Source organism: Engystomops pustulosus, chromosome 5 (assembly GCF_040894005.1).
Source record: "Engystomops pustulosus chromosome 5, aEngPut4.maternal, whole genome shotgun sequence".
NCBI classification, from domain to species: Eukaryota; Metazoa; Chordata; class Amphibia; order Anura; family Leptodactylidae; genus Engystomops; species Engystomops pustulosus.
The window spans coordinates 30,704,961-30,722,996 of record NC_092415.1 but is presented as its reverse complement, the minus strand read 5'-3'; the positions used below and the strand labels follow the sequence as shown (position 1 = coordinate 30,722,996).

At 43.4% G+C, this 18,036-nt stretch overlaps 1 protein-coding gene across 1 annotated transcript in view; it reads right to left on the bottom strand.

Moving 5' to 3' along the window:
• The window catches only part of NIPAL2 (NIPA like domain containing 2), a 77,803-nt gene that overhangs the window by 20,153 nt on the left and 39,614 nt on the right, over nt 1-18,036 (bottom strand). Inside the window, exons 5-7 of the mRNA XM_072151510.1 lie at nt 14,993-15,114; nt 4,720-4,816; nt 1,825-1,960 (exon numbers count right to left, since the gene is read on the bottom strand). Of these exons, the coding sequence (XP_072007611.1) occupies nt 1,825-1,960; nt 4,720-4,816; nt 14,993-15,114 (355 nt within the window). The remainder of the gene's footprint in view (nt 1-1,824; nt 1,961-4,719; nt 4,817-14,992; nt 15,115-18,036) is intronic.

Here is an 18,036-nt window from a genome sequence, read left to right as displayed (position 1 = left end):
TCTACCCCTAGCCCTCGGGTTAAACATTTTGAAAATGAAAGTTATATAACTTTAATTTTTTTTTTTACTTTTTTTTGTGTTTTTTAGTTTTTAAAACCAAACAATGCTATCCTATTGCTATGGCTATTTTCTAGCCAAGTATGAAAGCACACTGCTATGCCAGATGAGATGACGCTGAGTTATGAAAAAATAAACGTAAAATAAAAAGGAAATGGCAGACTGTGCCTAATTGAAATCCAACCCCTAATAAATTATCCCACTTCGGTCTTTGCGATGGATATGTGCGTCACTAAGCGCTAAACACAGCGGTCGCAAGTCTCACTCCAAATTCCTCACAATTGGCTAGTATATGCACTGCAGCAAGGACAGCCACCAGCAGATCAACCAGAAATAAAATATATATAACGCTATTGTAGGCGTAAGTAAGCCGTTTGGATTCTCCTTTGGCTATTTTCTAGCCAAGTATGAAAGCACACTACTATGCCAGATGAGATGACGCTGAGTTATGAAAAAATAAACGTAAAATAAAAAGAAACTGGCAGACTGTGCCTAATTGAAATCAAACCCCTAATAAATTTTCCCACTTTGGTGTTTGAGGTGGATATGTGTGTCACTAAGAGCTAAACACAACGGTAGCAAGTCCCCCTGCAAATTCCTCACAATATGGTACTAGCTGCACTACTAGTGCCAGCAAGCCCAGCCACAAGCAAACAAAAAAAAAGTATAATGTTATTGTAGCCCTAAGAAGGGCTGTTGGGTTCTTGTTGAATCACTCCTGCCTAACACTATTCTAATAGAACAGCCCAACGCTTTCCCTGACCAGCAGCAGCTCTCTCCCTAGCGGCATCCAGACACAGAATGACGCGAACAGCGCGGGCAGGGGCTAGTCTATCCCAGGGTCACCTGATCTGGCCAGCCAACCACTGCTATCGACGTGTAAGGGTACCACGTCATGCTGGGTGGAGTGCAGAGTCTCCTGGCTTGTGATTGGCTCTGTTTCTGTACGCCAAAAAGCAAAACAGCGGGAGATGGCATTTTCTCAAGCGGGCGAAGTATTCGTCCGAGCAACGAGCAGTTTCGAGTACGCTAATGCTCGAACGAGCATCAAGCTCGGACGAGTATGTTCGCTCATCTCTAATAGGAACATTATTAGAAGGTAGTGCAAGGGCAGCAACCAACTCTCACACATCTTTCCTATATTTAGCTATATCTAAGGAACTGCTGAATAGATTATACGTGACTTGGCAGAGGAGGAAAAGCGTATTGATATTACTAACCATTTCCTCCTTATCTGCACATAGTCCACATACTTTTGCATTATTCACCAGCTCCTAATATACACAGCTGCCAAATCTTTTTATTCCTTTCCCCACAAATATTCTCTTTTGGGTCGAGCTCCCATCTTACGTAGGAACAACTGATACGAGATGTTCATTACAGACAGATGTTGGAGCCTTTGAAGTGCAGCGTAATTAGTAACTTTTATTGCAGCGAGTTTATTTTCCTTGGTGTCCTGTAAATAGATGGTCGTATTTTTACTTCTGAAGATTTTTTTTTTTTTCCCAACAAACAATAAAGGCCGACATCTCTCTGGATAATTAAGGATGAAACCGCGCTGTCGTCCGCTAATGAAGATTAATTATACAGAGTCTTAGTACAGGATTTAACCATTGCAACAATTGTTGCTCGATGAGATAGTAAAAAAAATCCGGAATAGAACGGAGCGCGGTCATTAGGATTCTGATAGAGAAGGGCCTGTCTGATCGGACAAATCAGGGTTGGCAGGCGGAAGGTAGGTTGTTTGATGGTAATGGCGTCACTTACTTGACCTGAAAGATGCAGGATGCGATCATTGCCACTGCCATGGCGTAGAAGATGGCGTAAGTAAGCTGCATATCCCCCTTCAAGGTCATAGCAATCATTCCAGCCACAGCTTTTACCGAAATCACTGCCACCGAAGCTGAAATAAACCAGAAGAGACGTATAAGGAGTGTACAGAGTTATACATCTATCTATACGGAATACACATAGTCCAGCGCCTTATGCCTAGAGATGTAGCAGAAATATATTTGTTATTGAACTATATTCTATATGTGGTTAAAGGGTTGTCAGGGTTAATTCATTATTTTACAATTGGTCCCAAGTGGCATCAAAATAATAATGCAGAATTGATATAGAAAGTATGTTGGAAAATTGTACAAAGAAAATCAATAATTTGTTGAATGTGGACAGCCCCTTTTAAAGGAAATCTACCATCAAAATCCATCATGATAAACCAGGGACATTACTCATAGATCCACAACCATGACACTGGTAATCGTCTTATATTTGTTAACCATGGCCTCCATGCTTCTAAAATCAACTTTTAAAATTGTGCTCATGAGTATAAAGGGCTCTGGGGGCAGTGCCAGTGCCCCTCTGTGCAGCAGATTCACAGGCTGTTACAATGAGCAGAACAGGTCTCCCACTCCCTCTGCCTGTGTAATCCAGGAAGTGGAGGGGACTGGAGAGACTTGTTCTGCTCATTGTAACAGCCTGTGAAGCCCTGCAGGCTCATTAAGACAATTTTAAAATAGATTTTAGAAGAAGGGATCCCATGGATAACAAATATAAGAAGATTACCACAGTCACGGTGTCTGGATCTATGAGTAAGTGTCCCTGGTTTATCATGATGGATTTTGATGGTAGATTTCATTTAAAAGGGCTTGTCCACTTTCAACAAATTATTGATTTTCTTTGTACAATTTTGCAACATACTTTCTATATCAACTCCTCAGGTTTTTTGGATCTCTGCTTTCTGTCCTTCCAAGTCTTTCTGTGCATAGACATTCTTCCCTGGTCATGTGAAAAAAATAGTAGCGAAGCAGCACTCAAAGGCGAGGGGTTGTGCTGTGTTCAGCATGTCACACAGCTGCACGACTCATTGTATACCTGGTCATGTGATATCACACAGGTGCACGGCTAGTTATACCCCTGGTCATGTGATGTCACACAGCTGCACGACTCATTGTATACCTGGTCATGTGATGTCACACAGGTGCACGGCTCATTATACACCTGGTCATGTGATGTCACACAGGTGCATGGCTCATTATACACCTGGTCATGTGATGTCACACAGGTGCATGGCTCATTATACACCTGGTCATATGATGTCACACGGGTGCACGGCTCATTATACACCTGGTCATGAGATGTCACACAGGTGCACGGCTCATTATACACCTGGTCATGTGATGTCACACAGCTGCACGGCTCATTGTATACCTGGTCATGTGATGTCACACAGGTGCATGGCTCGTTATATCCCTAATCATGTGATGTCACACAGGTGCACAGCTCCTTATATCACAGAGAGTGCAGTGTGATATTAACGGCACGTGCACCTGTGTGGCATAACATGACCTTGGACAGATTTATATCCAGAGGAAGTAAATATAGAAGCTTCCGATAGGATGACAGCAAGCAGAGATCTAGTAAACTGTGAATTGATACAAAAACTATATTGGAAAATTTTATAACTTTACCTTACACAAACCATAGGAATTATTTGCTCAAAGTGGACAACCCCTTTAATCTTTACCTCTAGTTCAGCACGGCACCTTCTGTCACCATGCCCTCTGTATGTAGAGGCTTAGCAGTGACGTCACATCAATATCATGTACCTGTACACGTCTGAGGCTCCATCAGCGGACGTGTGCCGTGAACTGCAAGTCCGCTGGTGAGCGCATGCAATGCATGTCTATGGCAGCCTTGGTTGTGCCGTAAATAATCACTTACTAATTGACACATCAAAAGTCTACACCTTGTTCATATCCTTCTCTGCAGCGCCCCCACAGGGGAAATGAGGCATTACATAATTCGCATTTTAGAAATTGAGCTTTCTAATAAATGTATAAATGTACTAGGTCTTCCAGGATGACATATACTATCAGTGGACATTCTCTGCTCTGGCTGTTAGATTTGGGGAACCTGTTCAAGAATTCTATAATAGCAGAAAATGGGTTTCATTCACAATAAGATCAATTTCCATAGGGGTCTGTGAGATTAGAAAAACATGCCTGCTTTGGACTTTACAGAAGCCGTTTTGACAATACAAATCTGTAGGAATTGACCCTGAATATCTGTAGAACCATACCTTTGTGTGCATGTTTGGTAGCAGGACTGTGAAAAATGCAGGATTGTAGCTGGACTTGCTGAACAAAGCCCAACTCCGCCCCTCTGAGTCTGGTTGGATATTTAAGCAGAGGGGAGGGGCTGGGCAGCAGTTTTAATGCAGAGTTTAAAGAACACAACCGAGTGAGGACACCCCTATAGTGCTCCAAGTCCAGCTGCAAGCCTGGAACATAAATGCATTCTCACAGTCCTGTTGCTTTTCACAATGCGCACAAAGGAACGGTTACACAGATATCCAGGACTTCTACTGAAATCTGGATGCAATACCAAACACAGCCAAGCAAACAATAGTGGTGCCGTTTCTGGATGAAAGTTGCCATGATTTTGTAATCTTATACCACATCTTTTTAGTAATCAGGCCACAGACGTATATTAACAAACAGAAGATTTAGCGTAGAAATCTTTGCATCTGGAAATTAGCATGTTACTTAATATGAACAGGGGTCAAGCTAATTGATTTTTGTAAATCTTCATTTTCTAATGAAAGGAGAGAATAAAATGATGATGAGATCTTGAAATCATCAGAATGCGATGAGAACTCACCCAGCAGAGCGACCAGAAGCAGCAACACCACAATATGATTCACCCCCTTCCTCTTGTACACGTAGAGCAGGACACAGAAGACGATGACTTCAAGGAGCTAGGAAGAGAACATACAGAATTATGTCATTGGGATCAATGGTGGGAATTCCCAGCCACTAGGCAATCTTCATCAGCGTCATAGAGATGAATTGAGCAGCTGGCGCATGCGTGACAGGGGTTCAACGGAACCATGTTCTTGTGAGCCGTGGGGGTCCCCATCACTAAGTCCCATCCATGGGGGTCCCCTGCATGAGCTCAAAACAAGTTAGGCCCTTATACACAGTCTCACTAATGAGACCCCCCTACAGAACGGGGGGTCTAATGGGATTCGACCCCTCTTTGCTCCCCAAGATGAGTGGAGCAGCCGGCTGAGCATGTCCGTGCTGCCCCAATCATCTCTATGGAACTGACTGCCAATCAGAAAGTTGGTCCCTATCCTGTGGATAAGGGTGCTGTCACACATCACTTCTTGGACCGTTTTAAATGATGCGTTTTCCATCCGTTTAAAGGAAACCTACCACTACGGATCTACCTATAAATGTAGATCCAGTGGTAGGGTGCATCTAACGTATGTAAGGATTGCCCATTTTAGGGTTAATCCCTTACTGTTCCTCTATCCTTAACCAGGGTAATATGCAAATTTTCTAAAGAGGCTACTGGAGCGTGAAGCAGCCGGAGCAGAGGCTAGACGGCGAGACTACTCCACGCCCCAGTTGCCTCTTTGATCCTCCTACACAGACATTTTCAGCACGCAGCTACAAGGAGCTGGGCACACTCGTCCGTGAAGCCGGAGTTCTGCGCATGCGCAGTATCTCCGGCTTTGGAGTCGAGATTGCGCAGCCACTGGCCTGTGTTCTGTGCAGAACTTCGGCTTTGTGGACGAGTGTGGGCAGCTCCTTGTAGCTGTGTGCTAAAGATGTCTGGGTAGGAGGGCCAAAGAGGCTACTGGTGCTTGGAGTAGTCATACCATGTAGCCCTTAGCCTCTGCTACTCCATGCCCCAGCAGCCTCTTTAGAAAATTTGCATATTACCCTGATTTAAGGTTAGAAAAGATAGAGAGGAGTAAAGGATTAGCCCTAAAAGGCTATTCTTACATTCGTTAGCTCCGTAGTGATTGGTTTACCATGCATTTGGCTGTGTTAAACCTGTTCATCTTCAATTCTAGAATTGTAGGCAGTTGTGAAACAGATTTAAACCATCCAAAAGCATGGTAAGCTTACAAAAACGCATCCAAGAACACAACATGTGGCAGCACCCTAAGGCCTAACTTGTTTTGTGGGAAAACCCCTTTAACCCCTTAATTGCAATAAGGGTTAGCACTCACTCACAGCAATGTAAACAACAGGAGAACTGTAGAAGGAACATTGTAACTAAGGGGCACTTAGCAGGCAGCTTCTTTACAAACAAAGCAAATTTCTTGATGAAGGTTATTAGAAAAATGTTCACAATTCTCCCCCCAATTATATAAAAAATCATCTGAAATGACGGTTCCTCTTTAACATTCAAATTATGAAAAGATTCTATTAAGGCAACATAATGATCAATTATTTTTACAAATAATAACTTCAATCATGGAACATTTCCCAATAATGATCCCTGTACGCAGGCATGTCATAGTCTACCATATACAATTAGGAGTACAAAAATCTAACTTCTTAATTTGCTTTTGCCACAGCCTATTCCTGAGCGGTACGGATATTCTGACACCTCTCTAATGATGTCCCCAGATAGCCGGTCAGCCCTTCCTACACCGCCGCAGCCTCTCATCGATTCCAACATATCCCAACCATTACACAACTGTTGAGTCTAATGACTTCACCCAACCACGAACTGGACAAACCCATTTTCTAAAATTTCCCATGGTAAGTTGTTTGAAAAAGAAATATACAATTAATTGTTAGAATTCTAAATTCAGATACATCAGAAATTGGAAACAATAGGAGATTAAGCTAAATAGGGGGTGTTATTATTGTACATCATAAGGTTATGGCCTTGAGGTGTTGCAGTTAACGGCAAATGTCAAAAATCAGATGGGAATTATTTGGTATATTGCATAAATATCTGAAAGCCAAAAGCTAAATATATTTTAACACAAAATTTCTACAAATTTTTAAAAAACAAAAAACAAGTAATAATAATTCTTTATTTATATAGCGCACACAGATTACGCAGCACTGCACAAGGCATGTCAAATTGGTCCCTGTCCCCATGGGGCTCACAACCTAAACAACCTAACAGTATGTTTTGGAGTGTGAGAGGAAACCGGAGTACCCGGAGGAAACCCACGCAAACATGGTGAGAACATACAAACTCTTTGCAGATGTTGACCTGGGTGGGATTCGAACCCAGGACCCCAGCGCTGCAAAGTAGAAGTGCTACCCACTCAGCCCCCGTGCCGCCAAGTAGCTATGGTTTATTATGATGCTCCCCCAAGATTGTGTGGGGCACCGGATATACTAAGATGCCAATGGTGTTCCCAAATTGATTGTATGTCAATGGGGAACAGTTAATGACTTGTCTTGGGCATCCCTATTTGATCCACCACCTTAGTAAGAATGTAGCATGGAAGGAAAAAAAGATGCAATTCTTGACCTTGTGCAAGAACTTTGTATGCCAGCCATGATACATTACCCCAGAAGTCCATCAAATAGAACCTACAATCCTACTAGAGGTGGAAAACTACTTTCCACCGAAAAAAACAAACTTTGAGGAAAATGTAATTGCAACATATTAGAACAAAACGATTTTGTGATGCCAAATAAGGTCTTGATAGAAGAGCGGGATCATGGCCGATCTCCAGGAATCCAGAAACGTGTAACACTTAGTAGAAAACTTAATAATACTTGTAGTACTTTGAAGGGCATCCAGTCCTCTCGAGTTTCTAAGCTGTGCAAAGTGTGCCTTACATTTGTGTAAACCCAACCAAAGAGAAATTGCCAACCCTGGTGTTCTCTAGCAAATGCCAAGCATCCTGCACTATGTTGGGCTGTGTGCAGAACGCCTATTTGTGGATGTCAGGTCCTCATACCATCCTCATGGAGTCGGTTTCAGACAGTGATGCACATTTGTGGCTGCTGGAGGTCATTTTGCAGGGCTCTGGCAGTGCTCCTCCTGTTCCTCCTTACACAAAGGCAGAGGTAGTGGTCCTGCTGCTGGGTTGTTGCCCTCCTATGGCCCCCTCCACGTGTCCTGGTGTACTGGCTTGTCTCCTGGTAGCGCCTCCAGGCTATGGACACTACGCTGAAAGACACAGCAAACCTTCTGGCCACAGCTCGCATTGATGTGCTATCCTGGATGAGCTGAACTACCTGAGCCACTTGTGTGGGTTGCCAAGGCATTGTAGGGAGGTCATACATGCACGTGGAGGCTACACAAAATACTGAGCCTCATTTTGTCTTGTTTTATGGACATTACATCAAAGTTGGATCAGCCTGTAGTATGTTTTTCCACTTTAATTTTGTGGGTGACTGCAAATCGGGGCTTCCATTGGTTAATAAATTTGATTTCCATTGATTTTTTTTTTTGAGATTTTGTTGTCAGCACATTCAACTTTATACAAAACAAAGTATTCAATGAGAATATTTAATTCCTTCAGATTTAGGATGTGTTATTTGAGTGTTCCCTTTACTTTTTTTGAGCACTGTACATGGACATAAAGTATGAAGAGTTGGAATCTCTACATCTCATGTCTCCAGTCTTAGAAAGACTACACATCCAGGCACAATTTTTTACAGCATTTAAAATCTAGCATGCAAAATCCTAACCAGGCTTGTAAATTATACAGAAAAGATCCACATAAGCATAAAAGCACTAATAACTCCGGCCTATCATTGGTTCAAGACGTCTCAATTGACTTCTAAGAAGCCTGGTGTGTGTCAAAGTGGCTGTTATCCATTCCCATGATCTTTCCATTCTGCAGAGGTCAAAATGTTCTTGCTTTTATAGATGCACAATCAAAGTCATAATCTAATGAATTTCTAATGGTGTGGTAGAATCCAAAATAAGATTTGGTATGGTAAAATCCTTTCAGTTGACGGAATAGAACTCTAAACATATGTTTGACTTTGTGTTGACAACACATGTTGATATTTAAACATGCCTGAGTCTTAGATTATCAACTAAAGATGTGACCTCCTGAATTTCTTTACCTGCTAGACCTATTGTACCTCTCATATGTATATATGGAAATGTTAAGGGTGACCATACAATTTAACTGTGAATGGAGCTTAAGAGGTACAGTCTTCCCACCAATCGGGAAATTACAATGATCTACGCTAGTGGTGGCGAACCAATGACACAGTTGCCGGAGGTGGCATTCAGAGCCGTCTCTGTGGGTTCCCAGGCCATAACTTCAGCACAGAGTTTGCCACACTTATTTGACTTTCTCGGACTTAGGAAGAAGCTAGTGCAACGTCCTCCCACTGGGGCCTGAAATAATGGCTTGGGGGCAAGCTGGATTCCCCTGGTACCTGAGTGGCTGGCATTAGCATGGCCTAGCGCTGTACTGGTCACGGACACTTGGTCCAGGTGGAACAGGCCTCGTCCACGCCGGGCAGGTCCGGCAAGCAGATTGCAAAAAGATGGAGAAGCCGCAGTATGGTGTAAGTGGGGCGCTCCCGGTGTATGTGTGTATGAGGGATCCCCAAGTAGATGCTAGAGAGGAGGCTGTGACGTTACGCGGCAGCCAGGGATCACCCAGACAAAACGTAAAACATCAATTTACAGTTCCTCTATTTCAGAACTTGAACACAGGCAGTGGAAACAGGCTGAGGTACAGATCCTATCTGCCGAGGACCGAGGTAGCTGGTTGAATGCAGTCTGGCAATGGACGCCCACATCCCAGATTCAGGATGTGTTCTTGGACTTTGCAAAGGCATTTGACACTGTTCCTCATAGACGCCTGATGGGTAAAATTAGGGCTATTGGTTTGGCAGAAATCATTTGCAATTGGATTGAAAACTGGCTGAAGGATCGTATCCAGAGAGTTGTGGTCAATGATTCCTACTCGGAATGGTCACCAGTTATGAGTGGTGTACCTCAGGGTTCTGTGCTTGGCCCACTACTATTTAATATATTTATTAATGATATAGAGGTAGGAATTAATAGCACTGTGTCTATTTTTGCAGATGACACCAAACTGTGCAGTGTAATACAGTCTATGGAGGATGTTTATAGGCTGCAGGGTGACTTGGACAAACTGAATGTTTGGGCATCCACTTGGCAAATGAGGTTTAATGTGGATAAATGTAAGGTTATGCACCTGGGGGCCAATAATCCAAAGGCAAAATATGTCCTTGGGGGAGTAAATCTGGGAGAGTCCCTTGTTGAGAAGGACCTGGGGGTACTAGTAGATCATAAATTGAATAACAGCATGCAATGTCAATCAGCTGCCTCTAAAGCTAGTAGGATCTTGTCGTGTATCAAAAGTGGTATGGACTCTCGTGATAGGGATGTAATATTACCCCTGTACAAGGCACTGGTTCGGCCTCACCTGGAATATGCTGTCCAGTTCTGGGCACCGGTCCATAAAAAGGATGCCCTGGAGCTGGAAAGGGTTCAACGTAGAGCCACAAAAATGATAAGGGGTATGGAGGGTCTTAGTTATGAGGAAAGATTAAAACAACTAGATTTATTTAGTCTGGAAAAGAGACGACTACGAGGGGACAGGATTAATTTATTTAAATATATGAATGGTCCATACACAAAATATGGTGGTAAGTTGTTTCAGATTAGATCAAATCAAAAGACGAGGGGGCACTGTCTCCATCTGGAGAAAACAAGGTTTAATCACCGGAGGCGACAGGGCTTTTTTACTATGAGAACTGTCACTCTGTGGAATAGCCTGCCTCAGGCGCTGGTCACAGCAGGGACAGCAGAGAGCTTTAAGAAGGGTCTAGATGCCTTTTTACACATAAATAACATTGATGGTTATGTTATATAGAATTGTTTCCCCTAAATCCCTTCCTCATCCAATCCCTTCCCTTCCTTGGTTGAACTTGATGGACAAGTGTCTTTTTTCAACCGTATAAACTATGAAACTATGAAACTATGAAACTTGGGGCTAGAAAAGATAGTAGCTGCTTTGGCAGCCATCTTAGGTAGGCTCTGTTAGGGATCTGAGATAAAGCAGGAATCAGATCAATATTTCATACTAATTGTTCATATAAAACTATGTCGGGGATCACTGTAGGGAATAGGTATAGACAGCGGGGGTGGTGATAGACTCCCTTGAAGAGGGAGTCCTGTCTGTCTATAGATTTGGATTTATTATTCAGCAGAAGAGTAATGACTCTAACCAGAAGCTCCCGGTGCATGCACATCGCACAATTTAACTCAAGGATAGTATAAAATGAATAGACTACTGTGAAAGCATAGCGGTCTACCACAGGCACATTGTAACAGATCTCCATGAATAACAAGACCTCGGCTGTTAATGGTGGGTGTTTGCTATAATATGCACCAAACACCCACCTCTGTCCATGAGCCCCCACCATACACCCGAGCCGACGCAGTGTCATAATAGTATGATACGTGTTGGGAAGGGCTTAAGTTGCCAGGGATTGAAGATTCCTTGAGTGAATTCTGTGCTGGATCAATGGCCTGGGTGCCACTGTTTAACCATCACTGATCTAGAGTTACTCTCTAATGTTAAGTGGATACAAAATATTTTTTTTCATACATTTCCAACTAGTAATAAAAGACGTTGTTAACCACGCAGCAAATGATACCTTAAAACTTTTTCCATAAAGGATACAAATATTTAGTAAAACACATCCATCCGGAAGGCAATGATTGCGGATATCTTTTCGGTGCTATGTACATGATATATGAGAGCAATGTATACTCAGGGACTAGAACATTACTATATTTCACAGTTTTTATAACCAGAGGAGAATAATCAGACGTATCCAGGCGGTTTTATTTTATGCCGCACTGTTTATTTTCACTGGCGGAGTAAACATAGTGAACAGATGGTTATGGAATGTACCACATCATTAAATTAAGGATGACATTAATTGTTGTAATAAAAATGAATTTATAAAGTGTGCAGTGCTGTTGCGTCTTCCAAATTCCCCCATTTACTACAATTATTGGGAGCCTTTGCGCCGTGGCTATACCGCGGTTATACAGTTTCTACTTCAGTGCCGGTGTTTATGCGGTGACAGGATTTGAACAGGATAGATAGGATAACCAAGTGACTGCCGTGTTTATATGGAGATAAATCAATGTGAGAGATGTCAGGAAGAGGACGGCAGAGATTACTAGCGCAGCAACGATGAGCTGGAGCAGTTACTAATTGGTGTCAATCAGCTGTCAGCCCAGGGAATACTAATGAAACTTACTTAGCGATGTAAAATGTGATAATACGTCTCCGGAGGCAATGGAAAAAGTTATATCCAGCAGAACTTTTCATAAGTAAGCAGGACAGAATCAGATACAGTCCCATTGCTGGATTTGTAGGAAAAACATCAACTCGTAAGTTTATGGTTTGAGTCCAGATGTCAAAGGGTATAACCGTACGTGAACATTACGTATTATAATACATATACTGGTCTAGTCTAACGCCTCCACCAAGCCCCTAGAACCTGCTGGCAGCATTTTGGAAAGAAATGTACTGATACATGATTTCCAACATATCTTTGTTTTTTTTATTCATTATGAAATTTCCAAGATACCCCTAGTATAATCAATATGCAAATAAGGTAGTTGGTGTACTAAAGTAGTGTCATCAGCACATGAAGTATTACTGCCTGAATCACTTCCCTCTTTTTCCAGGGTCACCCCATGCTTCTCACAAGACAAATATCCTGCTAATCTGATGGAGCAGAGGTTCAGGTAGGTCCTGCTCCACTGCTCCAAGTGCTATAAACAAGACCCGAGTGCACCAACTACCTCAGTAGCATATGGATCAAAATGGGAATTTCTCAAAAATGGTATAATACATGAAAATAAGCTAAAAAAAGCCTCATTCAGCTAATACTTGATTATATAAAAAAATAAACTTTGAACTTACCTCCTGCACTCCCATGAAGCACCTCTTCTATCTCAGGTAGTAGCACAGGGAGAGGAGGGTCCAAAGCTCTCCCGCGTACACATTATGCAGTGTTGACGCTTGATGACATCATAGTGTGTGCACGGGCAGAGAGCATGGAGCCGTCTCTATCATCGCTGCTACACAGGAGCTGCGAAAGAGAAGAGGAGCGGAGGGGAGCGCCAGAGGCAGGTACTGAGCTTTTATTTTATATAACAAGGGGCTCTGTGTGGGAATTTCTTAGTGCGGGGAGGCTGCGACCAATGCATTTCCCACCCGAGGCTTATTCTCGGGTAAAATTAGGTGCCTTGGCTTATATTAAGGTCAGTTTATACTTTGAAATCATTTCCCTACTACATTTTACCAGTAGATTATAACACTTATTGAGGTGTTGGACTCCCATTAAAGAGGACCATTCACCAATGCTACTAACTCCTACTCTTTACATTCTTTAATAGGTGCCGCCTCAATGCAGGAGGAATTATTTTGCTGTAGCCCGGCCAGTAGCTTGGGAATGGTGGGGACTAGAGATGAGCGAGCACTAAAATGCTCGGGTGCTCGTTATTCGAGACGAACTTTTCCAGATGCTCGAGTGCTCGTCTCGAATAACGAGCCCCATTGAAGTCAATGGGAGTCCCGAGCATTTTTCAAAGGGACCATGGTTCGGGAATAAAATGTGTTATTTAATTGAAAAAGAATGTCTTCTGATAAGTTATCAGATGTATGCAAACATCTGCAATCTATTCTTCACTGTTCTGTGCGTATATTATCTCCTGACAAGTTAACAGATGTGAAGAACAGTGAAGAATAGAATAAAAACAGTGAACACAGGATCATTTAAGTGAAAAACGCAGTGAAAAACACAGTGAAGAATAGATTACAGATGTTCGGCACATCTGCTTACTTGTCGGGGTGATACGCTGTCCCGGGATCCGCTACTCTTCTTCCTCTGAAGTCTCCCCGTGCTGCCCGATGTCTGTCTCCCCCGTGCTGCCCAATGTCTGTCTCCCTGCTGCCCGATGTCTGTCTCCCTGCTGCCGTTCTGCGCAATGTCTTTCTCCCTGCTGCCGTGCTGCGCGATGTCTGTCTCCCTGCTGCCGTTCTGCGCGATGTCTGTCTCCCTGCTGCCGTTCTGCACGATGTCTGTCTCCCTGCTGCCGTGCTGCGCGATGTCTGTCTCCCTGCTGCCGTTCTGCGCGATGTCTGTCTCCCTGCTGCCGTTCTGCGCGATGTCTGTCTCCCTGCTGCCGTTCTGCGCGATGTCTGTCTCCCTGCTGCCCTTCTGCGCGATGTCTGTCTCCCCCGTGCTGCCCGATGTCTCCCTGGTGCGCGATGTCTCCCTGCTGCGCCCGATGTCTCCCTGCTGCCGTTCCGTATCTTCCGACAAGTAAGCAGATGTGCCGAACATCTGTAATCTATTCTTCACTGTGTTCTTCACTGTCTTTTTCACTTAAATGATCCTGTGTTCACTGTGTTCACTGTTTTTATTCTATTCTTCATTGTTCTTCACTGTGTTTTTTTAATTAAATGCTCGATCTCGAGCAGGGGAAATACTCGTCCGAGCAACGAGCCGCTTCGAGTACCTTAATGCTCGAACGAGCATCAAGCTCGGACGAGTATACTCGCTCATCTCTAATGGGGACTATAAAACAAGTTGTGGTGCATGGCCTGGAATTGAATTTTTTTTATCCATTGTTTTTTTCAACTCACATGCCACGTTCTCTGGGCGTTGTTGCAGTGGGCCGTGGAGTCGGATATGTCGGGGGGGGGAGGGATGGGGGGATGATACGTTCTGCAGTAAAGACTAGACTACATCAGAGAGAATGAACCAGTATCTAAGAATATAGCGCAAAACATTTCCGAATTTGGAATGCTGCTCTGAATTTTAATAAAAGGTGAACTTTTTAGATAAGTGGGTGGTAGGTGTTATTCTATGTTTTTTATGGGACATTCTAATTCCTGGTGGAGAACATGAAGCATCATGGGACTTATTACACCACTTGTCAACAAAACATCAACTTCAACACATGACACCTGACAAAACTAACTAGAAAGCGCCATATTTCTCAGACGGCATCTTGCTGGCCAGAACATATCTCGTAGATTTTAAATATCTTCCATAAGTCATCACAAGAATTTTTTTTTTATTTTTTTGCACAAAAGATCCAATATTTTTTACAGATTACCAAATACAACACTTACCAAATACATCAAGAACTGCCAGCTCACGACATATCGCTCTACTTTCTCTGCTGTAATATCTTGAGATACATTCGGAGCAAAGGTTACTAGAAGATACGTCCCGGTGATGGCCAGCGTCCCCCCTGTAAAACAAGTAATACTGACATATAGGAACAGGAACACACAGGAAGATCGAGTATTGTGACATTTCATTGGTGGTTTACAGGATAATGAAAAATAAAGAAATAAAATGGAAATTCTCCTGAGTGGAGAGTGATAAAAAGGAATGATCAAGTGATTAATCATCATAAAACATAAAGCCAAACTGGACACCGGACAGTTATACATAGAATAGAAAGCGGAGCAGATACAGCTGCAGATATAAATCTTAGCCCCTCATAAAATCAGAATAATCTCCAGGTCCACAGGCCAAGACCAGCACCACTAGTGGACAGACATAAAAACCTGGATCGGAGAAATTGAACACGTGTACAAACACATACAGTAGAAAAGGCCTTAAAGAGAACTTGTTTTCTGTGTTTAGGAGTCCAATGGGTGGTCTTACACAATGATTTGGAGGACAAATGTCTGATACTTCACAGAGATTTAAGTCAATAAATTACAAGTTATACACCTGTAAAACTATAAATTATAAAACTATAAATAAAACTACCCAATGTCCTACTTCTCTATAACATTCTAGCTGCAGATAGGACGCCATGTACAAACTGCTTAGCTCCTCCTGCTCTATAACATGCTGCCTGCAGATAGGACACTATGTACAATTCCCACAGCTCCTCCTGCTCTATAACATGCTGACTGCAAATAAATCACTATGTACAATCTGCTCAGCTCCCCCTGCTCTATAACATGCTGCCTGCAGGAAGGACATTATGTACAATCTGCTCAGCCCCTCCTGTTCTATTACATGTTGCCTGCATATAGGGCACTATGTACAATCTGCTCAGCCCCTCCTGCTGTATAACATGCTGCCTGCAGGTAGAAGGTTGTGTACAATGTACTCAGACCCTACTGCTCTTTACCATGCTGTCTCCAGATAGGACACTATGTACAATGTGCTCAGCTCATCCTGCTCTATAACATGTTATCTGCAGGTGGAAAGTTATGTATAACCAGCTCAAACCCTACTACTCTATAACATGCTGCCTGCAGATAGGAGACTGCACATTCAGCTCTGATTCTCCTTCTCTATAACATTCCGCCATACACTAAATAACATTTGATATTTATTTGATTTGGTATTTTTTGGCGTTTTTTCTAGGATGGTTCATTGTAGTACAATAGTCTAACCAGATCATGGTAGAAATGGCACATAGTGTAGATCTTCTTTTCAGGCATTAATATGTTAAAAATGGGACATTCAGACATCCCGGAAGAGGCCAAAAGGAAAATAAACATATAAAACTTGTTAACAAAACTTTTTCATGTTCGGTTTTCTATCTGGGTAACATCAAAGCAAACCAGAATAATCATAGGATCAGCAACTGGATCAGATCATATCGTCTCAATAAGGATTTATTTTAAACCAGATGACAAGTAACAAAAAATCTCCGTTCCTTTTCTTCGCTCTATTTTGTGGAGTTGTATAATTTGAATGGCAGTTTGGACCACACTTCCTCATAGGAACAGACCGGGGCAAGACAATCATGGTTGCAGGATGGAATTATGGTCCGGAATGGACCCACAGTCTGCTAGGGGTCAGGCTGCAGGTCCATAAGACAGGAAAATAATCAGTTGGGTGTGTATAAGACGCATGCAATTAATTCAGAGCGCGCCACTGGGAAAGACATGTACATGCCCTTTACCTGCGCACACTTTATGACATTATCACACGGCACCACCACTGCCTCATACAGTGTGTGCAGACAGAGCACATGGAAGTGCAACATCCCCCACCAGGGCCTAGCCTTTTCTCGGGGCCTGGAGTCAGCCGGGGCCCGCAGTACCTGAGTGGCTGGCGGTTGCGGCCTAAGCACGCTTGTGTCACGGTGCTTGGTATGGGGAACCGGAGGGCTGTCCTACAGCCTGGCAGGTCTCCAGCAGGGTGGTGTTGGCAAGAAATGATGAGGGAGAGGCTGCTGTAGCGGATCTCCCTGGGGCAACCCTTTGGTGTCTAGAGTATGAGTCTCTGTGTGGTGGACAGGGTGCCCGTGATGGTGACAGCCGGAGTAGCAGGGACCAGACGGAGGCAGAGGTTGAACAGAAACACTTACAGTTCTTTATTGGAACCGACAGGAACATCAGCAACGTGCCTTTAACAGAATGGTGGTGGAGTGCTGAGATGCTTTTGGAGGGAGCCTCAGGAGGTAGATCGCCAGCCTGGATGCAGAGGGCATGCTGAGAGGTAGCTATGTCCTAATAGGAAGCTTCAGCTCGTCCTGGATTGCTTCAGGTATCACCTTTGAAGGTAGGATGATACCCCTTTCCTCACTAACTCTAATCTATTAGCTCCACTCTTCAGAGGCAGGGGCTAGGCTCTTCCTGCTCTGGTATGGTATGCTGGCTGAATAGAGTCTGGACTGGGGTAACCCAGTCTGCTTCTCTTCTCATCTGAGCTAGGCTAAACTAGTCTCTAGCTGTTCTGATCTTGTGCCCTGCAGACCCAGAGGGTCTGACTGGAACTGGTCTCTTCTCCCTCCTGGGAGAGACTGCTACCTAGAACATTCCTGGCCAGGGGTTTTGTAACTCCTCTGGTCAGGTGGTGGCTGCTCCTCCAATTACATCTCAGCTTACAGAGGACAGGATGTAACACAGATCATTTGATAATAGAATCTTACATCATACACAGATTAACTTCTGCCTTGCCAGGCAGGATGAACCACTGCAATGTCTCCTATGTCCTATAAGGACCATGTAGTGTAATGTGGTTACATGCAGGTGGGGCGTATTCGCATACACTCCCTCGCCTTGCATCGGCGAGGGTGTTGCAGACGTGTGTCTGCCTACCCTGCAGAACTGCTGAGGGAGAAGAGGAAGATGGAGTGAGGTATTTAAGCACTTATTTTTGAGAAGGGTCCATGTAGGGAGATGTGAATAGTGAGATG